General features: G+C 37.2%; 2 protein-coding genes across 2 annotated transcripts; one reads left to right on the top strand and one right to left on the bottom strand.

Annotated features, from left to right (window-relative positions):
- The first annotated feature begins 2,535 nt into the window (after positions 1–2,535).
- Positions 2,536–8,804, top strand: slc18b1 (solute carrier family 18 member B1). The gene is made up of 14 exons (XM_083545360.1): positions 2,536–2,658; positions 2,866–2,981; positions 3,097–3,192; positions 4,261–4,334; positions 4,828–4,975; positions 5,205–5,361; positions 5,567–5,703; positions 5,827–5,928; positions 6,075–6,166; positions 6,267–6,362; positions 6,762–6,836; positions 6,923–7,016; positions 7,109–7,158; positions 7,241–8,804. The coding sequence occupies exons 2-14, from the start codon at positions 2,868–2,870 to the stop codon at positions 7,326–7,328; spliced, it is 1,323 nt and encodes a 440-aa protein (XP_083401486.1). The 5' UTR covers positions 2,536–2,658; positions 2,866–2,867; the 3' UTR covers positions 7,329–8,804.
- Positions 8,805–13,273: 4,469 nt separating this feature from the next.
- Positions 13,274–25,247, bottom strand: ahi1 (Abelson helper integration site 1). The gene is made up of 27 exons (XM_083545359.1): positions 25,111–25,247; positions 23,830–23,889; positions 22,667–22,791; positions 22,011–22,537; positions 21,672–21,802; positions 21,382–21,571; positions 20,995–21,187; positions 20,815–20,910; positions 19,851–20,036; positions 19,370–19,522; positions 19,148–19,280; positions 18,841–18,964; positions 18,522–18,751; positions 18,332–18,438; positions 18,116–18,234; positions 17,526–17,656; positions 16,464–16,604; positions 16,140–16,330; positions 15,959–15,998; positions 15,814–15,851; positions 15,121–15,229; positions 14,921–14,976; positions 14,743–14,805; positions 14,433–14,595; positions 14,259–14,347; positions 13,901–13,980; positions 13,274–13,653 (listed from the first exon to the last, which is right to left on the bottom strand). Exons 2-27 carry the CDS (start codon positions 23,837–23,839, stop codon positions 13,488–13,490), a joined length of 3,591 nt encoding a protein of 1,196 aa, XP_083401485.1. The 5' UTR covers positions 23,840–23,889; positions 25,111–25,247; the 3' UTR covers positions 13,274–13,487.
- Between the last annotated feature and the right edge of the window lie 675 nt (positions 25,248–25,922).

The raw sequence follows: 25,922 nt of genomic DNA, 5'->3' as shown, positions 1-25,922 counted from the left end.
AAGTCAAGTAGATCTTTATTGTCATCAAACCCAAATGCAATGTGCAGTACACAACGTTTCTGTTGGACTTGAGGTGCAGGATACATGTATGACATACACAGTGCTGACTGGAGTTGAAAAAAAGTGCAACAGGAATTGGAAGCGTGCAGAGAGGGCGCATGGGAAACAGCTGGGTTGTGTACACATGAGCAGCAAAGCATAAATACATGACAATAAGACATGCAGGGTCCAAAACTGACTAGTATGAATAAAAAATAAAAGTCAGTGCAGCAAGTGCTTGTGTAAAAAAAAGAGACAAACGACGTGTGCATTTCTACTTTTGTTGTAAGGAAACTGATCATTGTTCACTGCTTAGTCCAGATGTTTATTATCAAATGAATTATACATTTCTGCAGCCCAGGTGCTTTGAAGATTAAAACAAATATTGTATAAATGCCAGGGTTGTCTAGGACTGTGTTAGACATGACATACACCAATATAAACTACTTATAAGTGCCATGTATCCTCGAGATCACTTTGAATACATGAACAATAAATAAGGCCCATCAGCCAATACATGTTCTAGAAAATTCATTTTGAATCTGTGTGCTAAATACAAAATGGTCTTACAGGCTGAAAACAAAGAGCTAGTCCCTGTTATTCCACTAGGGGGCATAAATAGAGGAATAAACGCCACAGATTTGTTCACGTTCAATCACCGGAGATTCGGGAAAACCTGAATATCTGTCCTTGTTATCTAATCAGTCTATCGGATGGCAATATGCAATGCATGAAATCCTTCAGATACCAGCTTTTTCGAATAATGTTCACATCAATCATTTGAATTGTGTTGTTGCTGGTTTTGGTATTTTTAAAACGACGGATCAACTAAGCTTTTTCCCTACACAGAAGTTTATTCAGAATGGTCCAAAAAAAATGGTCAAAGAAATATTCAGTGAGTGATCAGCAAAGCTGCCAGAAATGGTACAGTAACTTAGATAACCACACTGGATCCACTTCCATCACTCAAAAAAACAAAAAGCTGAGGCTTCAGTAGGCCTAGACTTACCTAAATTGTTTTTTTCTCCCTCCATCCTCAGTTCAGTACAGTTTTGGTGAGTCTGTGCCAAACATTCCTGTCAGCAGGAAAGCAATTTGATGTGGTCTTCTCTTCTGCACTGCACCCACCTCAAGGTTTTTATTTATTGTACATCCTCAGATTTATCTCATTGCTGTTGTCAAGTCAAGTTTATTTCTATAGCACTTTTCCCAACAGACATTGTCTCAAAGCAGCTTTACAAAATTTAAGAGTTAAGGTGAATGGTGTGTATTTATCCCTGATGAGCAGCCATGGCGACTGTGGCAAGGAAAAACTCCCTTAGATGTTATGAGGAAGAAACCTTGAGAGGAACCAGACTCAAAAGGGGAACCCATCCTCATTTGGGGAATTGTGTTGTCCATGCTTGCACCATTGCTTTGTGAACTCTTAACTCAGATGTGAAAATCATCAGCAGTTGCAGAAATATCCAAAACCAAACCATCTTGTGCCAACAATCATGCCGAGATACGGAGTCACAGAGGTTCTTCATTTTGATATTTATCATAATTTAACATTAGGTAATACTAATGATCTGTCTCTTTTTCATCATGCTGCTCCTGTATGCTTGGCTGATTAGATAACTGCAGGTGCAGTTCTACAGGTGTTCCCAATAATTTGCATAGAAATAACCACTTTTAGATTTTCCAGATTTTTAGGGTAAAGAAACCAAAATGTCCCACTTTAACAGTATCTCATAAAATAAAAAAAATCAAGGGCCATTGTTCAGTGTTTGGTATTTCTTGATCTGAAATGTTTAATTGTTTACGGAAACTTTTTAATGATGATTAAAATAGTTTTAGATAAAAGTTTTCGTTTTAGACAAAGCAAGGGAGGCGAGATTGAGATGGTTTGGACATGTACAGAGGAGGGACATGGGGTATATCTGTAGGAGAATGCTGAGGATGAAGCCACCAGGAAGGAGGAAGACCAAGGAGGTTTATGAATGTGGTGAGGGAAGACATGCAGGTAGTTGGGTTGAAAGAGGCAGATGTAGATGACAGGGGGTAGAGACGGATGATCCGCTGTGGCGACCCCTAGTGGGAGCAGCCGAAAGAAGAAGAAGAAATAGGTTTGTATTTGAGCAGTATTTCAGCGTGTACATAAAGCTGTACCTGGCAAATTTTAAATGATTGGATAAGAGAAGGGCAAACCACTGTAACATAAAATGAATCAATGAAGAAGTAATGATAATAAATCGTATAACACAATATTACAATATTCACCGCTTTTGTCCTGGGGTTTCGATATTCCTGCCGTTTATATGGGAAAACAGAAACCTTCGTGGAATATCCTGGAAATTAGTTATTGGTAGGTTTTCCTGTTCCCACCACACACCTGGTCTAATTATTACTCAGCTAATAAACAGTCCTTCCATTGGTCGTTGTGAGCCGAAAATACACCAAAAATCATGGGAACCTGTGAGATAAGTAAAGTAACACAGTGTCATTTAAAAAACAGGGGGCGGATCCGAGTTCCTTGAGTATTTGCAGAGCTTCATTCAGCAGGAGTTCAGTTCAGACTGACTGCAGTGTTTACCAGAGCTGAGAACTAATTACACACACAACAACACGACAGTACAGGTTTGTAAATAACAACAACAACAACAAAAATAACGTAGACATGAATTTTCAGTTTGTTTCTTTACGGGAATTTTTTTATTAAAAAAATATATTTTTTATTTAAAAAATATTTTTTATTTAAAAAAAAAAAAGAGAGAAATCGTTCATCTTCTCTTCCTACGTTTTATATTGACTGTGCGTTTCCATTTTTCTCATTTTTGTTATCAGACATGTCTCTTTCAAAGATGAGTCGACAACAGCTATTTACTTTAATTGCGATGGCATCCATAAACTTCAGCTCAATGATTTGCTATTCAATATTAGGACCATTTTTTCCACCTGAGGTAAGAATTTGCTTTGTATAATAATGCAACAAATTATATATAATCAATGAATGTCAGCTTAAACCGAAGACTAGTGTGAAACAAATAGTTCAATATCAATTTGCTTGTCTTGTAGGCAGAGAGAAAAGGAGTAAGCCAGGCAATGATTGGACTAATATTTGGATGTTATGCCTTCTTTACTTTGGTTGGATCATTGATCTTGGGGAAATATGTAAGTTGTTTCTTTCTTTTCTCTATTTTACACTAAATAGGGTTGTGTAATCAGGCACATACATTTTTACTCTGTACATTAACCATACCAAAAATGTGTAATACAGTACCACGTCTTTTGTCCATCTTTTATACCTGCGATGCTGCTAAACCCAACAAATTGTTGGAGAAATCTAACCAGAATAGTATAAGGCGACAACACAACGCATAAAATAATGGGAATACAGGTCATGCGCCTCGGTTAATGTTTACTTAGAAAATCAGAATGAAGGAAAAAATGGATCTCAATCATGCGTGATGGTGCCAGATGGACTGGTTTGAGTATGGTATTGTTGATCTGGGATTTTCACACACTCATTTCTGGAGTTTATACAGAATGGTGTGGAACAGAAAACATGCTGTGTGTAAAAGGTCCTTTGACTGAAACACATTGTTGAGTTAAAAAAAAAAAACAGAGGGCAACAACTAGATGGGACTGAGCTGACAAAAACCAATATAAACACTCTTTACAACTGTGGTGAGCAGAAAAGCATCTCAAAATGCTTCTCAAACTATCAGGAAGTGATGGCTTACAACAGAAAAAGCACAAATCAAAAGACCCATATTATACTAATGTCATCGATATGATTAAAGTCACAGAGATCACATGTTTCTTCTTTTTTTTTTTTTTTGGATGTGAACATTTCTCAAAGCTCTTAGCCTGTATTTGCATGCTTCGTTTGCGTTGTGGTTGCCATGTGATTGGCTGCTTTAACTCCATAATGTGCAGGTGTATGAACATGTTTAAACACTAAGTTATAAGTTCCTAGTAAAGTGTACATTGAGGATTTATGTAACTATATGCCTTCAAAATGGACATATAAAATAGACATATGTGATACAGCATCAAGTGGGTATGCAGTAGCTACATGAATGTGTTCATAGAAAACTGACAACAACTGAAGATAATTGGGTGTGATGCTTGTATATTGCATGTGAACTGTAAAACTTGTAGTCTGTACATTTGGTGAGCAATATTCTAATATAATATGCAGTTGGTTTATAGTCATGCTCTTTGTTTGCTTTGTAGATTGTCCAAATCGGGGCTAAATGTATGATCATTGCAGGATTGTTAATTTCAGGCATTACCACTGTAGTCTTTGGGTGAGTATTGGATTCCTCTCATTAGGCTCTCTGTCAGTTTTGCTTTCATTGGGATCACCTGACCATCACACCAATATGCGGTTCTTCTCCGAGCTGTTGTTTTAAAATTGGAAAAACTTGATTGAGTAGGGCATCTTTGTATACTGTAGCATTACAATTTCCTTTCACTGTATCTAAGAGGCTCAAACAGTCTTTTGGGGTGACTTGGAGAACTGCATGCAACTTTGGCCTTCTTGCACAACAATCTCTGATGTCACTAATGCTTTGGTGGTTAAATGCGAAAATCCCTAGATTCACACTCCCAAATCTGGTAAGCTTTCATAAAAGATTGGCAGCTATTATAATGGCAAAATGGGTCTAAATAACATCTGGTGTAGATGGTCAGGTGTCCACAAACCTTAGAACATGTGGTGTATTACATATTAAGTTACCATGGCTGATATTAAAAATCTTTGTTTTAGTCTTTCTTTCTTTCTTTCTAACAAATTCACAGATTCCTGGACAGAGCTCCTGATGGAACCATCTTCATAGTGCTTTGTTTTGTCGTAAGGTCTGTAAATGCAGTGGGCTTTGCTGGTGCTGTAACATCCTCATTTGCTGTATCAGCAAAAGTGTTTCCCGACAGTATAGCAACAATTCTGGTGAGTTTTAGTAAACATGTTATTGTCCAAAACAGCTGCGGAATTTATGGGACAAATGTGCCCTGTTTTATATAGACAATAGTGCCATTTAGCCTGAAGTTACCCAGTTGTAATATTGAACATGTAAAGCATCCCATAGACAAAACGTAATATTCCCATGAAATCAATCCATAAGAGTTTAGAGATTTTTGTGTTTGGATTAATAATCATTTTCAATCATTTTTTACAGGGCTTTATTGAGATTTTTACAGGAATGGGCCTCATACTGGGACCACCTTTGGGTGGATGGCTATATCAGGCATTCGGATATGAAATTCCTTTCATTGTTCTGGGAAGCGTTCTGTTTTTGACTGTTCCCTTAACCATGTGGATTTTACCGAACTTTGGTTGGTAAACCTTTTAATGAATGTGCTATAGTACTGGATCAAAGGTTTTGATTGTAAATGTGATTGTGATTGTTCAATCAGTAATAATCACATAACCCTGAGAATAAATCTGTGCACACATTAAGATTAATTATGAAATAAATATAGATGTTTCTAATAAAGTGGCCAGTGAGTGTAACTGTGTGTTTTTATATTTCACACACAGATGCAGTTGCCTCACAAGGCTCCTTCTTCAAGCTGTGCTCACGAGTAAAAATGGTGCTTATTTGCTTTGTGGTGTTCACCTTGAGCTCAGGAATCGGTTTTTTGGATGCAACCCTATCGATATTTGCCATGGAAGCGGTATTTTCACATGAAAAAGTCTTAAATCACTATGATCACTTTTATAAAATTGAATACCACATCCTTATTCTGTAGTAAAACACCTATTGTAAGTGTTAAAATATTATAATTTTCTGTGATCAGTATGGCCTGAGTGCTGAATCTGTGGGCCTGCTCATGGTCGCCGTGTCTTTACCGTATGGTGCTGCATCTCCTATTCTTGGGATACTGAGTGACAAGTATCCAGTAAGCCTTTTTTTCTTAAATATGGTTCAAGTTAGTTGTAGTTCTTTGCTAGTGACAGGATGTGAAGTTAAAACCCTGAGCCATTGGGTTGGGTTCCCCTTCTTGTACTGTTTTTTTTCTTATAATGTTTTGTTTTGTTTGTGCAGTTAATCAGAAGGTGGATGATGGCAATAGGAGGATTAGCAACAGCATTTGGCTTTTGCTTACTTGGGCCTGTTCCTGTCTTTCATATTGATAGGTATGAAAAATCAGTCATAAAGTAATTTGTAGATTATGATAACTAGTAATTAGTTCATTTCTCCCAAACACCAAATCATTGACTGTTTTTTATTTTACAGTGGACTTTGGCTTACCGTTGTCATGCTGGTGGTCATCGGGTTTTCTCTGTGCATGACCTGCATCCCCACCTTCACTGAGATGCTCATCTGTGCACAGTACAATAACAGATACAAATCTGATTGTGTGGTTTACATAATTTTTTTTACACTTTTTTTTTTTTTTTTTTTTTTTTATGTCTCAGTGAAAAATGAAGGATTTCTTAATTTGAGGGAAATCTAGGAATTCCACTTTGATCCCTTTCTGCGATTATAGTTTTATTTATATATTTATATATATATCACAAATCCTGATGTGATCGTGGATTATAATGTACACACTTTTAAAAGAAGTTTTGTGCATCACAGTATCTTGCAGTGTCCTTTGGGCACCGACATGTACTACAAATAAACCAAGAGTGTAATTTGCTTGTAATATCTGTTTGTTATTTAACCCCTAATTTTTTAACAGACTCATTATTTGAAAGAAGAGACAAAACATTTTTTTTTCTGTTTCAGTGAAAATGGATTTGAGGACAGTTTAAGCACGCTGGGTTTGGTATCAGGATTGTTTTCAGCTGTGTGGTCTGCAGGGTATGTATTTACCAAGCATGGCATGATAACGTTTAAGATGAATTAGCATTTTATTTTAGGCTTTGATACTCTTCATTCTGTGGAAGGATGTTCTTCGGGCCCACTGTTGGTGGATTTATCACACAGAAGCTGAATTTCGAATGGGGTGCAGGTTTTCAAGGAGGGATCACCTTTATTGCAGTAAGTATTAAAAGTTCACAAATAGCTACAGCAGAGAGCATGTAGAACATTATCTATGATGATTATTGTTTGTGTTTCTCTTCTTTGTCTAGGCATTCCTACTAATGTTATATTTAACGAAAGAACAAATATTCAAAACAAGGTAATTTCCTGTTTTTTTATTGGATCATCCTGACAAAATATTATATATTATAATATTAATAAATATATTATTTTGATTTAAGATTTCAGAAAATGATTGGGGACGAATGCAAAATGTACGCAGGAGAAAAATCCCCTCTTCTCTGCTCATCTTCAGAAACCTCTGTTTGATATGTGCACTAATTTCTGACCAAACTGGAGTAATTTGTGGTGCATCACTACGTGGAACAAAAATTTCCAAGACAAAGGAACCGAATTCTGACTAAATATAGTTATAAAAAAACAAAAAAAACATCTGCTTTAGAATGTAACTTGGGAATAGTTTTCAAATGTATAATGGACAATCAGGTGCTACAACTTTATTGTATTTGAAACCTTTTGGGATTCCTGAACCTATAGCTGTATTAGTCCACTAAAGAGAGTTTAGAAGCACATTCTGCTTAGCAAACTGTATGTTTGTTTGTTTTGTTTTTTTACAGTGTATGGTTAATGACTTTCTTTCTACATATAGAGATGAGACTGTAAATAATACTATATATGAAAGTGTTTACATGCTTAAGGCAAATACCATATTAGTGATAATCTTCACATATCATTTTGATTTATCAAATTATATATCATTTAAATTATCCATGTTATTGAGGCAACATAAACTCTATATACAAGTATTTTGGTTGTCCCTCATTTGCACAGATTGAGTATTGATGTGATGGCCAGGTGGTTTGCTCTTGGCTACAGTAACAGTCTAATTCCTCTGGGAATTTCCTCCTGATGATGGAACCTGATGGAGCTGTAGGGATTTGATTGCTTTAAGCTATGAGCGCATTAGTGAGGTCAGACACATGTCGGGTTGTTAGGTGTCCAATAAGTGAAAGAGGTTTTTGTTGGGATTAAGGTAAAGGTAATGGAATGTGATTGAGCTGTAGGAATTGTATTCTTTTCAGCCCAGAAGGCATTAGTGAAGTTGGATACATTTCGAGTGATTAGGACTGGTTTGTAAACTTCTCTTTTTCTTTTCCAATTCTACATCCTTAACAAAATATTTCTGAATATATTTTTTTTTCCATCTACTAACAAAAAGCACAGCAAGCTTCCAATGAATACTATGGTATTCAATTTCTTTTTGCAGACTTTTAGTCCTATTTTATTCCAATTTGGTATATGCTTCATAATACTTGTCACATGTATCCACTGCTCCAGAGCTAAATGGTAGAGAATGAGCTTAGACTGCTGGCATCATTTGACACTTTTGACTGCTTAGCCAAGTAAGGATGTATTTCTTATCACCTGATGAAAAGAACTGAGGCAGGGCGAAACTCTGTTGTACTCATATCAGACAAATTTTTGCAAAGATTTCTGTTGAGGATGGTCTTATGCGAGTTTAGCCTGTGGCGCCATCTTCAAGCTGCATATCATTAAAAAAATTATTGGGAAAACAAATAGAGACAAACTGTAGGACTGTTGCATTATGTCACTGACCTGAAATGTAAAGAGGTACTCTCTAATAAATGTATATCAATTTATCAATGTTGGGGCCAGTATCAAAATTCAATTTTTGTATAAATAGCAATCATTTAATTCAGCAAGTTGTGTGCTCATTATATAAAACGCTTCAAATGTGTATGAATTAAACATTCCATTTTAAAATCTCTGAATTTACAAACCTTATGCAAATGTTCAAAAATGTAACTAAATTGACATAAATACATAAAGAGCCTGTGAGAATGAGACTCTGGAGATACCACTGTGTATAAAATGCCTTTATTCCTCATGAAATTTGTCAATGACGAACCTGTTAAGCTTTTAAATTCTTGAAGCTTTTGGTAAGACATAAAAATACCTAATATGCTTATATTAAGCACTGAAACAAAGCAGGAATGTGAGGTGCCATGTAACACAGATTATTAACTGTACTCAGGCCTCATTATGAATTTGGAATCTGTATATATCTCAGGGAAACCTCCACCAAAAGAAACATTTTCCCCACAAACTAATATATAAGATTTGCATGTGTGAAGCTTCCACTGATTAAATCTGTTTCACCGTATATACAAATGCACTTAAAGGTTAAGGTTCAGAGTTTAATTCTGTTCTTACTGTTGCTACTGTCTGCTCCTTAAGCTAACATTAATGCCTCTAGTCATCTTAAAATGTAATAATGTAAATAAAGAACTGTTTCAGGGATTGAAGTAGTAACTAATTCAGTGTGGTAAAGCAAACCCTGCAAATGCAAATTGCATCACACTGCCAGTGATCAACCCAAATGTGCTTGGTAGTTTAATTAGGTGTTAAAGCAGGTTGCAGTCCAACTGCTAAAGCAATGAATTTGTAAGTATGGCATTAAAGAATTGAAACAATGAGCAAATCCTCCTGAGATTCTCCTAAATGTACATAATACACAATTATGAAAAAATGGGGTACAAATGTATAAATATGTCTAATTTATGTAACCTACTTTAAACATTTTATTATTATTTTTTTTTTTACATTTGGCTGCTTATTTTTGTGTGTGTGTGTGTGTGTGTGTGTATATATATATATATATATATATATATATATATATATATATATATATATATATATATATATATATATATATATATATATACAGTGAGGAAAATAAGTATTTGAACACCCTGCTATTTTGCAAGTTCTCCCACTTAGAAATCATGGAGGGGTCTGAAATTGTCATCGTAGGTGCATGTCCACTGTGAGAGACATAATCTAAAAAAAAAAATCCAGAAATCAAAATGTATGATTTTTTAACTATTTATTTGTATGATACAGCTGCAAATAAGTATTTGAACACCTGAGAAAGTCAATGTTAATATTTGGTACAGCAGCCTTTGTTTGCAATTACAGAGGTCAAACGTTTCCTGTAGTTTTTCACCAGGTTTGCACACACTGCAGGAGGGATTTTGGCCCACTCCTCCACACAGATCTTCTCTAGATCAGTCAGGTTTCTGGCCTGTCGCTAAGAAACAAGGAGTTTGAGCTCCCTCCAAAGATTCTCTATTGGGTTTAGGTCTGGAGACTGGCTAGGCCACGCCAGAACCTTGAGATGCTTCTTACAGAGCCACTCCTTGGTTATCCTGGCTGTGTGCTTCGGGTCATTGTCATGTTGGAAGACCTAGCCTCGACCCATCTTCAATGCTCTAACTGAGGGAAGGAGGTTGTTCCTCAAAATCTCGCAATACATGGCCCCGGTCATCCTCTCCTTAATACAGTGCAGTCGCCCTGTCCCATGTGCAGAAAAACACCCCCAAAGCATGATGCTACCACCCCCATGCTTCACAGTAGGGATGGTGTTCTTGGGATGGTACTCATCATTCTTCTTCCTCCAAACACGTTTAGTGAAATTATGACCCAAAAGTTATATTTTGGTCTTATCTGACCACATGACTTTCTCTCATGACTCCTCTGGATCATCCAAATGGTCATTGGCAAACTTAAGACGTGCCTGGACATGTGCTGGTTTAAGCAGGGGAACCTTCCTTGCCATGCATGATTTCAAACCATGACGTCTTAGTGTATTACCAACAGTAACCTTGGAAACGGTGGTCCCAGCTCTTTTCAGGTCATTGATCAGCTCCTCCCATGTAGTTCTGGGCTGATTTCTCACCTTCCTTAGGATCATTGAGACCCCACGAGGTGAGATCTTGCATGGAGCCCCAGTCCGAGGGAGATTGACAGTCATGTTTAGCTTCTTCCATTTTCGAATGATTGCTCCAACAGTGGACCTTTTTTCACCAAGCTGCTTGGCAATTTCCCCGTAGCCCTTTCCAGCCTTGTGGAGGTGTACAATTCTGTCTTTAGTGTCTTTGGACAGCTCTTTGGTCTTGGCCATGTTAGTAGTTGGATTCTTACTGATTGTATGGGGTGGACAGGTGTCTTTATGCAGCTAACGACCTCAAACAGGTGCATCTAATTTAGGATAATAAATGTAGTGGGGGTGGACATTTTAAAGGCAGACTAACAGGTCTTTGAGGGTCAGAATTCTAGCTGATAGACAGGTGTTCAAATACTTTTTTGCAGCTGTATCATACAAATAAATAGTTTAAAAATCATATATTGTGATTTCTGGATTTTTTTTTTTAGATTATGTCTCTCACAGTGGACATGCACCTACGATGACAATTTCAGACCCATCCATGATTTCTAAGTAGGAGAACTTGCAAAATAGCAGGGTGTTCAAATACTTATTTTCCTCACTGTATATATATATATATATACAGTGAGGAAAATAAGTATTTGAACACCCTGCTATTTTGCAAGTTCTCCCACTTAAAAATCATGCAGGGGTCTGAAATTGTCATCGTAGGTGCATGTCCACTGTGAGAGACATAATCTAAAAAAAAAAAAATCCAGAAATCACAATGTATGATTTTTTTACTATTTATTTGTATGATACAGCTGCAAATAAGTATTTGAACACCTGAGAAAGTCAATGTTAATATTTGTTTGTTTGCAATTACAGAGGTCAAACGTTTCCTGTAGTTTTTTTACCAGGTTTGCACACACTGCAGGAGGGATTTTGGCCCACTCCTCTACACAGATCTTCTCTAGATCAGTCAGGTTTCTGGCCTGTCACTGAGAAACACGGAGTTTGAGCTCCCTCCAAAGATTCTCTATTGGGGTTTGGTCTGGAGACTGGCTAGGCCATGCCAGAACCTTGATATGCTTCTTACAGAGCCACTCCTTGGTTATCCTGGCTGTGTGCTTCAGGTCATTGTCATGTTGGAAGACCCAGCCTCGACCCATCTTCAATGCTCTAACTGAGGGAAGGAGGTTGTTCCCCAAAATCTTGCAATACATGGCCCCGGTCATCCTCTCCTTAATACAGTGCAGTCGCCCTGTCCCATGTGCAGAAAAACACCCCCAAAGCATGATGCTACCACCCCCATGCTTCACAGTAGGGATGGTGTTCTTGGGATGGTACTCATCATTCTTCTTCCTCCAAACACGTTTAGTGGAATTATGACCCAAAAGTTCTATTTTGGTCTCATCTGACCACATGACTTTCTCCCATGACTCCTCTGGATCATCCAAATGGTCATTGGCAAACTTAAGACGTGCCTGGACATGTGCTGGTTTAAGCAGGGGATCCTTCCGTGCCATGCATGATTTCAAACCATGATGTCTTAGTGTATTACCAACAGTAACCTTGGAAATGGTGGTCCCAGCTCTTTTCAGGTCATTGACCAGCTCCTCCCGTGTAGTTCTGGGCTGATTTCTCACCTTCCTTAGAATCATTGAGACCCCACGAGGTGAGATCTTGCATGGAGCCCCAGTCCGAGGCAGATTGACAGTCATGTTTAGCTTCTTCCATTTTCTAATGATTGCTCCAACAGTGGACCTTTTTTCACCAAGCTGCTTGGCAATTTCCCCGTAGCCCTTTCCAGCCTTGTGGAGGTGTACAATTTTGTCTCTAGTGTCTTTGGACAGCTCTTTAGTCTAGGCCATGTTAGTAGTTGGATTCTTACTGATTGTATGGGGTGGACAGGTGTCTTTATGCAGCTAACGACCTCAAACAGGTGCATCTAATTTAGGATAATAAATGTAGTGGAGGTGGACATTTTAAAGGCAGACTAACAGGTCTTTGAGGGTCAGAATTCTAGCTGATAGACAGGTGTTCAAATACTTATTTGCAGCTGTATCATACAAATAAATAGTTTAAAAATCATATATTGTGATTTATGCCAGAAACCTGACTGATCTAGAGAAGATCTGTGTGGAGGTGTGTGCAAACCTGGTAAAAAAAACTACAGGAACGTTTGACCTCTGTAATTGTAAACAAAGGCTACTGTACCAAATATTAACATTGACTTTCTCAGGTGTTCAAATACTTATTTGCAGCTGTATCATACAAATAAATAGTTAAAAAAAAATCATACATTGTGATTTCTGGATTTTTTTTTTTAGATTATGTCTCTCACAGTGGACATGCACCTACGATGACAATTTCAGACCCCTCCATGATTTCTAAGTGGGAGAACTTGCAAAATAGCAGGGTGTTCAAATACTTATTTTCCTCACTGTATATATATATATATATATATATATATATATATATATATATATATATATATATATATATATATATATATATATATACACATTTTTACAGTCAAGTTGTATTGTAGCACATACTTGAACTCTTAAAAAAAAAAAAAAAAAAAAAGGACAAAACACTCAGTTTTGGTTATTAAAATTAAACATAAAATTACAAAATACATTCAAATAGAAGGCTTGATTGCAAGATATCAAATATATACTGGTGACTTCGATATGCATAGGTTTTTTCTTTCTCCTAAGTATAAGCTTCAGCTTTTAATTTGCAACATCCGATTTGAAAGCACTGTTGGTTTGTCCTAATCTTGGAAGAGGTCTCTTTTTTCTAGTAGATTGTGAAGCAGTGTCAGGATCTCCTGATGTGTCTGGTGGAAGATCATAATGAAGCTCACTGTTCTTCACTTTTTTCTTCTTCTTTTTAGTTCTTAAAAAAATAAAAAATAATAACAAAAACAAGTCACTCTATGATTCTATTTAGTGTCTTATCAACTGCTAGAAATGCACATTAGACAACAAGCTAATAAATAAGACAAAGCTCTGTGAGTAAAAAAAATGCAATAGCACGTTTTTAAATAAATTAAAGCACTTAATCTTTAACCTATTCAAAATGTTAAGACTCATTATAAGAGACTGCTCAGGAAAATAATGTATGAGTTTGTAGGAAGCCATACTTGACAGAAGGTGCCTCAGCATCAGTCTCCTGCTCTGAAATGATCTTCAGCTCCCCAGAAGCACTAACAGCTGCAGATAACTGCAGTAGATTGGCACATACAGACAAGAAATCAGTGCCAAATCCAAAACAATGTTTGTTTTCTTTTCTGGCAAATCTTATTTTTGTTAATTGTGTGAATAATCTTTTTAGAGCACAGCATACACTAAATTTAGTCCAGAAGTATTTGCTGTAATGAGCACAGAGAAGCAAAGAAGTAGAGACAACAGAATAAATAACATTAAAATCCAATATATTTGACATGATGACAACAAATGACATGACTGTGTGAGATCACATGATGATTTAATCTAGATTACCTTGGTGGCTCTGTTAAATACTTCATTTATTTGCTCTAAGGGTCCAGGTTGTGCTTCTATAGCCCGTGAGAGTTCTTCATCAAACCCTTCTGTGTGGGAGGAAAATAACACGTTATAACAATCCTACAAGAACTATATCTGATGCTCATCTTTTACCATACATTTTCTACACACTTTCATCAGCCACATAGGCAGCTGGGAAGTAGCCCATGTATCCACTGGCTAAGCATCCAAACCACCAGTTTTCATTATCTTTGTGCAGCACATGGATCACATCACCGCGTCGTAACGTCAGCTCATCGGAGCGACTGGCCTTGTAGTCATACAGGGTCAAGACCTGGAACACAATAGATGGGGGCTCAAGCTTTGAGCTAAATAATTACGGTCTTGCTCGGCTAAATGTATTTGTTGAGTCTAAAGAGAAGTGTAAATAGAACAGAACTGTATAAAGACATCACAATCAGAGCATGACACGACTGTGTACCGTTTGCTGCACTCGTTCCATATCAGTCTCGACATGTAAAGGACATTCAGAATCCGGTAGACTCTGGGGAAATAGAGAATCTGCTGTTAATAATCTAAAGCTACATTTCTTTAATTCAGACAAATGACATTTTATTTTGTCTAATAAATTCATCAAACTAAGAAACGTTTTTCCTCACCCTTTGCTTTAAGGATGGTATTCTTCTAATGGGATGACCGAAAGCAGTGGAGCCAACTGTGTGGGGAGAAAAACATTCTTAAAAAAGAAGCTACTTTCATGAGCACACAAACAAACATTTATTGAACATGTCTATATATGAGCTACCATGAGAGCACTGTTTGTTAAAGCTTATAGTTTATCATTGAGAGCTTTGTGTACATGTTTGCGAGCTGAGTGTTGCTTGGGGTATTAGTTGAGCCCCAAGTGAGTTGGACAGCTGTAGATTGGAGTGAGGAGAAAGCAGAGATGGAGCAGGGAAGGAAGAACCCTGAAACACAATTAGACGAGTTATTAGGGGGGTCATTGACTAAGGATTTACATAGTCGAATCAGAATTGTCAAGTATTGTCTTACAGTCAACTGATAATCGAATCATGTTTGTGTGTGTCTTTGTGGGTTGTGTTGTACTGGTTGACGACGACATGAGGTAGTCATGAAACGATTCCTCTTAACATTTTAAAGCCATGATGTACAGAACAGAACATACACAAATATAGAAAAAAATGTATAGAAACATCTGTCACATAAGTGGCTGGATTTGCTCAATTGGATTTGTTAAAATATTTATTTTAATTTAAAACATTATCATAATAGTTTGTATATTAACTTATTGGGGAAAAAACGGTAGTTCTGTGTAACCTCAGATATTAATCTCCCCCATGATCAATGACATGATTCTCATTTCATAACACCTCTGCCAAGATTCGACTGAGAAATTGGTAGTCAAATCAGGCTCATTAAAACTTCTACTGTTTGTGGCCACACCTACTAGTTACATTACCATTTAAAGCTTAATTAATATCGGACTCTTGTTATCCATATTTTTTCATACAAATATATCTAGATCACTTGCCTCTTGGGATAAACCTCTCCCCAGCTGAGACATGCTTCCTTCAGTTGAAAGAAAAGCAATGTGTTAATTAAAATTTGATTCAATCATAATGCAAAATCTTTTATGGTTTTATTCAGCTGATCCTGTACAACAGCAGAAATATTACCATAGAGGTATTCCATGCAAGAGGTATTGCGATGTGGCTCCTAAAACAACAAAAATAAACATTTTCCTTGCAGTGCAAAAAAAGGTAGTTTTAATTAAAACACTTTAGCTGAAAAGACTAGGTATGCATTCTAAAATATTTTACATTACTACTGCATATGTGAACCTTAAATTTTTCTCACCAGAACAGAGTCTAATTTCTGTTTAACTCGCTGCATCTTAAGGGACATGCGAGCAGCACTGGCAAATCGGTCCATTCCTGTGGCTGAAGAATCCTGGAATGCAAGGAGCTCGGTCTGATTCCTCTGCGTTTTACTGACAGCACTATCAGACCTGTTCAGCACCCTCATACTCTCCAGCTCAATCTGCGTAACTAATGACAAAAAAGGAGATTTTGCAGACGTTTGACACCCAATTAATACAATAATACAAGAAGAAAATGCCATAGTTTGAATTATATAAAGCCATTTTTCTTCAAGCGAGTACATTCAGATATATAAACTCACCTTTTCGATCATACAAATATAACTGAATTGGCTGATTTTGCCCAAAGGCACAGAAAGCCACCAAATGTTCATGGGGATGGAAAGTCACTCCACGGAGAGCAGCGGAGTAGCACAGCTCTGAGTAGACAGCAACTTGATCACCTGCATTTGATTAGAGAGCACACACAGGCCTTCACTGACAGCATTTGCAAAAGCAAACAAAGCACAGTCTTATCCCTGAAGGACTATGAAGGCTGCAGGCTTTTATTCCAGGTAAGCATAAAGCTCATGTTCAAAAAAATTTTCAGCCTGGCTAAAATAAAAACTTGCAGCCACTTTAGACTCCTTCAAATACAATATATGGGCTATTCTTGAAAGAAAATAACTTAACTTATAGTTAAATAACTATAGTATAAAATAAAGCTCCCAATATTTAATTTCAGCTTTACAGCTTTATTAAGGAAATCATATTGGCTTGATCAAAGGACTCATATAGTGATTTGCTGATGAGAGGCGAGTACCGTAACCCCCACCCCCCTTCTCTCGTTAAACATGCTCCTGAGGTTCCAGTGACCACTTTTCCTGCCCCTCTTCCCTCCGCGGATCTTCCCACTTCATCCAGGCCTGCCTCTGGGTAGTGTTCTCTTTGATTGAAGGCCATTCTGTGCAGCTGGGGATGGTTTCTTATCAACACCTTGGGTGGTTCCATAAAATTCCGGAGTAAGAACAGGAGCTTTGAGGATGGATTTGGACTGTAGTTAATGTCAACAGTCTGCTACACTGACTCAGGACTACAGTTTGCTTCTGATCAGCAACACTGCACCCTGCAAAATCGTATATCTGCAATAAATGGACATTCGGTGCAACCCAGATGAGGATGGGTTCCCTCTTGAGTCTGGTTCCTCTCAAGGTTTCTTTCTTATGCCATCTCTGGGAGTTTTTCCTTGCCACAGTTGCCATCGATCATCAGGGACAAACTTACACTCATAAATTTTCATCATCACATTATCTGTGTAAAGCTGCTTTGAGACAATGTTCATTGTTAAAAGCGCTATACAAATAAAAATGAATTGAATTGAGTACCGGTCTCAGCATTCCACACATAGGCAAGTCCATCCTCACTGCCTGAGAAAATGAAGTTTCCACATGGGGTAAAGGTGCTGTTGATCCTCTCCCTGTAATTTGTTGCACCTATATATTTCTTTATAGCAAAGCTGTAATAAAATACAAGAGAAAAAAAAAAGTCAAATTTGACTAACACATGTCTTACCTATAACACTAACTTGTTTAGAAGGTACATATATAGACAGGTGACAAATTCTAATTTCTATCCTGATGAAAAATATTGCCTTGACCATGCTAATCCACAGAGCACAAATGGTTTAAAGGAATTAGGAAATTGAGTATATCAAATGCTGTGAGCTTCACGTAACCATGATTGAAACACCAATTTAAAGACTATACTTTGGAAGAAAGATGTTCATCACATCAATACAGAGCTGCAAAATCTATGACAAAGCAAAATGGTTCTGATGACTCAACACCTTCCTATAACACTGTGTAACTTTAGTTATTCCATTCATAAAGGTTTAAGTTTGAGAAAGATAAAACATGTTTGTATTTCATGGTCCACAATAATGCATTGAATTGCATGCATAAATAAGTCCAATTACATTCTCAAGTCCATCACTCTCAAAACGCTGTCTTTGGCATGGATTAGAAGACGTCTCCCATTTGGGTGCACCTCTAGTGAGTTGATCGGAATTCCATTCAGATCAATTTCCTTTATTTCCTATGGGAAATATTTAATGACACGTACTAATTAATTACTGCTGTAAAAGTATTAACACTGTTAGTATTACATTCATGTTAATGATTGTAGTCTTTACTTTCTCGATTTTCCACAGACGCACTCCATCATGCCATGACCCATCCTCTATTTTAGTACTCCATGCGATAATTAGCCCAGAATTGTCAGCAGAAAACACTCTACTTCCTGTGTCAGAATAACCATTCTGTTACAGTTACTTTTTATGATACATACGAGTGGCTTAAATACACTCCAGAGGCAAGCTGTACCTTCATTGTCAAAACACAGGGCATTGATAAAAGTCTTGTGTCCTTCAAACTCTTGCAGGAGTTGTCCATTTACATCATTATTGTCTAAATTCCACACTCTGAGCAGACCATCATAGCCCCCTGTTATCACCAGGCTCGGGGCTTGAGGGTGATGCTGGGCAGAGTATACAAACGATGGGTGGGGGAGGATCTTTTTGGCGAGTCCTTGGAGTCTTTCTATGTCCCATACTCTGACAAAAAAAATGGGTTTAAATGAAACAAATATCATAAAGGTGCAGATCTTAATTCATTTTCCAAATAAAGTCACCGAAGCATGTACCTGACTGTTCCATCAGAGGATGCTGACAGCAGGGACAGGTCATCTCTGGTCCAGCAGAGATCATATACAATACTGAGGTGGCCATTAAAGGATGCTAGGACTTTCCCTGAGGGGATCTCATACACTTCAAAAAAAATAAAAAAACACCTATAATTAATATAAATTCTGCAAATCATTATTGGGACAAAAAAATTCATGACCACTCGATCTGAAATAATATTATTGAACAACAGATTACAATTGTAACATCTAAAGGGATTATTTTCCAGTAAAGTAGCATACTTGACAAGTAATCTCATCTATTTACCCATGATAGGGAAAGCATCTCTGTCTACACAAGCAGCAGCCAGAACCCTGCCATCGTGAGAGAAGCGTAGAGCGATGCAGCCCATCTGACCTCCACGGAATGACAGCATCAGTTTGTTAGGAATGCGACACACCTGTTAAGATAAATGTTATTATTTTTTAAGCTGTGGACACAAGTCATAAAACCTGCTAAACAAACAGCTTGCACATTATTAGATGATACCTGTCCAGGCAGACGGCTCCATTTTATGCCATCTGATTTGCTCTCCAACAGCTGGGTGAAGGTTTTCTGAGTGAGTTCTGTATGGAGGTCAGTGTAAGAGGTGCTGCCCCTCTCCTGCTGCAGAGCCATCATTGAGCGTATACTGGGGTCCACCTAGTGACAAACAGACTGGTCAGAGTGCGCATTTTTATAATCAAAAACTGTTCTTTTTATCGATTAATCAGACGATTGTGTTTTTTGTACATTTTTTCTTCGAGAATCAATTTACTGGAAGAAAAATATAAATAAAAAAAAAAAGTTGTTTTGCTTATTATCTTCTTCTTTTGGCTGCTCCCATTAGGGGTCGCCACAGAGGACCATTTGTCTCCATACTATTCCTCCCCTACATCTGCCTCTTTTAAACCAACTACAATTTTCTCCACACAAGATTTATACAAAGATAAAAGACCACTTTGTGGTTATTACTGTAGGTAACACTCACATGTTCTGGTAGTTTGAGGCCTTTCACCGTGACATAAAGGGTTGAGGCATATCTGTTCCAAGGGTATTTTGACCACCACTGAAAAACCTCGAGTGTCTCTGGATTTTTCCTGGCTCTGAGTGGAGGGCTGTACAGCTGAAGACGCAGTTTACTGTCAATGTTTAGCACACCATTGGTCCCAACAAGCTAAAAACATACATTAACAGACATTTGAGAAGTTCAACCCAAGCCTATATTAGTAATTACAGATGCATACTATACTGTACAGTGCATGGCATAAACATTTACTCCATTTGAATATTTCCATGTTTTTCATGTTACTACCTAAAACGGAAATTATTTATTTGAGATGTTATCATAAATCACTACAAAATACATAATAATATTAAATATTAAAATAGTAGAAAAATAATAATAATAATTATATATATATATATAATTAGTATGTAGTCAAAGTAAATGCAAGAAAAGTGTTACATGATCTCATTCTAAGTAGTTCTTGTTAATCATTTGCATGCCAGGAGTAACCTTAAAATATACTTCAAACATTAAGTAAATTTTCAAAAAAAATACATCTTGAAAGAAAGCTACTGAAATACTGTTTCAGACATTTGACCTCAGGCATAATAAACAGAATCACCAAATATGGGACATTTTTTAAAATATACTCATCAGGGTTTAAAAAAACATAACATGAAACAATCCATGCAGCAGCATTTAACCCGTTATTTAAAAAAAGAAAACAATATGATACAAGGGCAGTTTGGCCGAGAGAAGTACGATTCCTAAAATTCAAAAACTAAGTAATGAGAACGGTTTGTCTGAGAAGCAATTTTGTGAATGTTTATGACATTTAATCAAAAAGCAACAAAATGTGGATAGGTTAAAGTGTGGTTGAATACTTGTGCAAGCCATTATATCCTGAAGCACTTTGTAGCCATTTAAAGTAGCCGGTTTGCTGTACCTTCAAAAAAGCCCATGCAATTTTGTGAAATCCTCGCTCATTCAGATCAGCAGAGACGTTTGCCCTTGCTTCTTCCATGCTTATAAATTCAATGATCTAAAACGGAAAAAAAATGTTTTATGTTTATTTTGTCCATTTACTAGCGATGTGTAACGTGACTGATGATGGATACTGGCTCACCTCAAAAAAAAGGATGACTTTCGGAGCCTCATCTTTCTGTTGAAGAAAATAACTAAAGCGTTCATTAAAGATGATCTGCTCCTCCCACTCAGGAACTGTTGACTTTTGTTTTTTGAAGTCGAAAGGCTGAGTTATAATGGGAAGGACATGCTCGACATTCTCCTGCTCATAAAAGGAAGACACTCTGCGATGGCTGAGAAAATTGAATTTAAAAAAAACAAACAAAAAAACACATCAGTGTAAGAATCTGGCAGCGTATACAGTATAAATATACAGTATATTTATGCAACTGGTTCACAGTTTAGGCCAGAATATACAACTAATAACATTTTTTTATTTTCCTTTCCAGCAGCGTTATCTTTTTATTGAAGGCTGTCAAATACCTACCTGTCCTCTTTCTTTACATACTGTCCAGTAACTTCATCTACAACATGGACTTTGACCATGGGGTGGGACACCAGCAGGTCAGTCTTGAGTCGGTCTGTACGGTGAATGTAAACTCCCAGCACCAGGCCGTCATCAAAAGCATGTCTAGGAGATGCATCCACTTCTGACTGACTGTCCTGCACGGTCACTTCTGCCAACGATGAGCCAAATCCAACACAATTATTGTCAACACTATGAAAGGAACTCTGAACTGGTGAACTGCAGAATGATTAGCGATTAGCATTACAAACCTTGTTTTCTTTTCTTCTTCTTTTTGCCTATAGGCTTGACTGCTATCTCCTCTTGGAGATCATTTTGAGAGTCTTCCTGTGATTTAGTTTTACCACCAGCTACTTCCATTTGCCATTTCGATGGATGTTCACTTATAATATCGAAGAGGTGTAAGTGTTAAATACAGAATAAAGATAAGAGCTTATCAAATAAAAAAATAAAAAAGGCAAAACAAATAATATTGTTTATATTTGTTGTAAAAGTAAAAAAAATACCATTCATCTTTATACCAAATTTGAACTCTGTACCAATATGTCAATTATTTAAATTGGCATAATAATTGTATGCAAAATTCTCACCTTTCATCTCCTTTACTTTCTCTCAGATTCTTCTTTTTTTTTTTTTTTTCACCTTCATTGTTTAAGACAGTTATTTCTAGCAGAGTTTTACTCTTTTGCTTCTTTAGGGCTTTTTTCTCTACCTGTGTAATCTGTTGCTGATAATCCTGAAGAAGATCATTTTCACTTTCAGACTCTTCTTTTGCAACATCGCTTCTTCTATTCTTTCCTTTTTTACCCTTTCTCTTCTGTCCCAAATCAGCCTCAGCAGGATATTTTACTTCAGACCTCAGAGCGTTCTTGGAACTTTCATCTTCATCTTGAACAAGTGGTGATGGAGGGAGTGCTCTTTTGCTCTTCCTTTTTTCTGAAGGTGCAGTGTGCATCTCTTCGCCCTCGTTACCGATGTTGGCTTTCTTGAACACTTCGTTCTCCCTGCGCCTGTTCTTCGTGTACCTGGGGCTGCCCTGAACAGGGTCATATGTGTTATGGAGAATAGTCTCATCTTCCTCGGTGTCTTTAGTAAAGTTTTTCCTTAAGGTCTGAAGCTGCAATAAAATGGAATGGGGTAAATCATTTTAAAAATGCGCAAATATTTTCCTATTTATGATTATAATACTATATATGATAATGGTCAGTTGGGAATTGCTTTCATTTCAAACTAATTTATTTCATACCTCCACATTCTCCTGCAGCTTCTCAGCTTGTTGTTTGAGCTTTTTCTTCTGTAAAGGAGGGTTTGCATATTTCCTAAACACTTCATCAAAGTGTGTCCTCGGCTTTGCTCTTAAATCACTTTGACCTGTTAAAACAGGAATTTTAATGTCTAATGACAGCACATACACTATATAACAATGGTGCTGCACGATTCATTGTATCGCAATCGCGATGTTAGCTTGTGCGATTCTATGACGGAAATGTTGCGATTTATTGAAATAAATAAGGACATACTTTTAGAGAACAATTTGCCGATTTTCAGCACCGCTAACAAAAAAAAAAGGACCAGATAGTCTCAGTCTAGGCAGTGAACGTGAGGCGTGTGTGGTGACGAGGTGAAGATGGATGTCGAGCAGACCGACACTGAACTGGTAGTCGAAAAAAACGCTAGCAGTTATTTAAGCTTTATGATTATCAACACTGATCAGAAAGATGAACTGTGCAAGATTTTAAAGTTGCTACATCACGTGGCATTATGGCACATCTGTAACAGATCTCACTGGATTCAGGTTGGAAAAAAGATGACTGGTTCAACAGACAGCATGTTCTTTCATTTTTCACTTTCCTTTTGTCGTACTCACGGCGAGACACACATCCATCTGCGGTCTGGAGCGTCTTTCCTCGACGCCAACGAGTAACTCATGCACACTCGCGGATTGGTGCACCTTCACCTGGCATCCTCCGCTTTCCCACACACACCCCCATACACACCGTCAGCTCTGCCCGGTGTGTGTGTGTGTGTGTGTGTGTGTGTGTGTGTGTGTGTGTATATATATATATATATATATATATATATATATATATATGTATGTATGTATGTTTACATTAATGCAAATTCTACTTCATTTAGTAAAAAAAATAAAATACAAATTTGAAAACCTTTATAGTTTTACAAAATACACATTTCAGCATTATCACTAATCTAAAATTTCCTTGATAACCAAGTCACCAAATCAAGTGGACTCATGATACCATTTATTATATCCTGATCGCATATCGCAATATTGACCACAATAATCGCAGTTTAATGACATTTTCCCCAAATCGTGCAGCCCTAATGTACAACATTGTGCACATATGGGTGTCATTCATTTATAAATGTAAGTATAAAGTGCTTGCTTACCTGCTGGCATTCTCGTAAGTTCGGGGACAAATTCATTATGTGTACAAAATATTCAGAAATCTGAAAATGATCAAAGAAAAATATTAGATAAGTAGGTAGGTGGAAAGATAGATGTAGAAATATTAGATAGGTTATAGGAATATAGGATGTATAGAAAATATTGGGTAGTTAGGTAGGTGGACGGACGGACAGACAGACAGTTTTATTAATTGCAAAGGGCTGTTTGTCATGTTACAGCAAAGCTTATAGAAGAAGATATAAATCTGAGAACTGGGAATCTGAGAACTGTTTTTTTTCCCCAGTGACATTCACTGATTAAAAAAAGTTGCAATAAATATAATATACTGTTTCTTTGTACATTATGATTGTATATAGAGGTGGAAACTTCAGTAACTGTACATGCAGTGCACAAGCAAGTTGTAATATTATAAAATAATTTTTTTTTTAAAGACAATAAAATGAGAAGGGAATTGATCATATCAGTGCCATCGAGTGGAAAAACAAACACTCTAGATTCAGGTGAATTAATGGGATCTGTAACAGATGAACAAATTACTGCTCAAAAGGTTTTCCGTGTCTTATTTGGGATCCAAATACTATCTGGATACTCCAGTTACCTCCAGCAACACCAAAGCCCATAAGACTGTCAGTGTGTCATCTGTCTTGTATTTTTTTTAGTTATCTCTAGTTTCTTTCTTTTACCCCTGGCATTGTTATGTATGTTTTGAAGTTGTTATCAACAACAATACTAGTTATAATAATAATTAAAATACAAAACAGCTGAAAATATGGCCTAAAGCATGCAGGCAGTGTGCAGTACTAGGATTTGTAAAGCTTTTCTACATGAGTGTCCGTCAAGCAGGATACAGCTGATGCCTGATAACAGCCTGAAGTGAGTTCTGATTATTTAAGCTGCTTCAGAAAAGCCTGGCAAAGTGGATCTCATGTTAGTTACTTAGTTATCTGACTAATCCACCTACATCCGAGTGATCACCTGGTATGACCTTTTAATTACACTTATCAACCATTAAGCACCAATTATAGCACTATGCCCAATTTCTGATTCTGAAATACAGATTGACAGAAAAATCCAGACTTTTTGTGACTATTCCGCGTTTTCCCTGAATCACCGTTATTTCACTACCCTGATGTTGCTCACGTTAGCCAGCCTGCTACCATAATAAAATAACATTAGCAAACGAACATAAAGTACCGACCGATTTGAACACTCTGCGATCACCAAAACGGATCAGGATCTCTCACAAAGTATATGTGACTTACCTGAAAACTCAACTCAAACGTGAAACTCAATCAGCTATTGTTTTAGCAAGGGAGCTGTTGCGATGGCATCCAATAATAAACATGTTGGCGAGCGTGCCTCCGTGTCACGTGGTCATATTAAAAGTACCAATCAGAGCTCAGCACCGCGGCTCCGTCAGCGCGCCCCGCCCTCCGTGCTGGAGTAAAATCTCTGCAGTCAGACTTGGTTTATTTCTCACAGCACAGCGCCCCCTGCTGCTTACTCGCTAGTGATGGAGCATTGGTTCTTTGAATCTCGTTAATCAAAATTAATCTTTTTTTGAGTCGTTTAGGTCATTTTGTTCCTTCAATCAGAAATAATAACATTTTTCATGTCCAAAAAGCAAATCCCCCCAACACATCTACACACATTCATTTTATTGTTCCAATAATGAAAATATGACAGTGCGGCTAAGGACAAATTACGATAAACAGGATGAGTCGCTCACCTCCCATATCTTATTGTAAAGACACGTTAGTTCTTTTGTCACGTTACTCTCATAATTATTGTAACAATAATGTCAAAATTAAGACAAAACAAACGAGTCGGACTAAAAGAGTCGACAGGTAGACTGCACAATTCTGTTTCCTGTACATGAGATTTTGCAGTGTGTTGCTCATGTGCGTCCAGTAGAAAATGAATCAATCTCCGAGACGACTCGTTCATCTGAGTCACATTAACGACTCGTTCAAAATGAACGAATCGTTTATGAAAGACCCATCATTATTACCCGCATACTGTCCACACAGTAAAACTTTCTTTCAGCTTCTCCCAATAGGGGGCGCCACAGCGG

This window comes from Silurus aristotelis (genome assembly GCF_946808225.1).
Source record: "Silurus aristotelis genome assembly, chromosome: 6".
Taxonomy (NCBI): Eukaryota; Metazoa; Chordata; class Actinopteri; order Siluriformes; family Siluridae; genus Silurus; species Silurus aristotelis.
The sequence above is the reverse complement of the archived record's forward strand: the minus strand, read 5'-3'. Positions and strand labels throughout refer to the sequence as shown.

Bases quoted from the DNA above. Each gene is read 5' to 3' on its own strand.
- slc18b1 (XM_083545360.1), top strand. From the start codon at position 2,868: ATGTCTCTTTCAAAGATGAGTCGACAACAGCTATTTACTTTAATTGCG. The intron at 6,363-6,761 runs GTACAATAACAG...TTTCTGTTTCAG, and splicing joins GAGATGCTCATCTGTGCACA to TGAAAATGGATTTGAGGACA. The intron at 7,017-7,108 runs GTAAGTATTAAA...TTCTTTGTCTAG, and splicing joins GAGGGATCACCTTTATTGCA to GCATTCCTACTAATGTTATA.
- ahi1 (XM_083545359.1), bottom strand. The intron at 20,037-20,814 runs GTACAGCAAACC...GTATGTTTTTAG, and splicing joins TTGCATGGGCTTTTTTGAAG to CTTGTTGGGACCAATGGTGT. The intron at 14,977-15,120 runs GTACACAAAGCT...CTCCCCACACAG, and splicing joins AACACTCAGCTCGCAAACAT to TTGGCTCCACTGCTTTCGGT.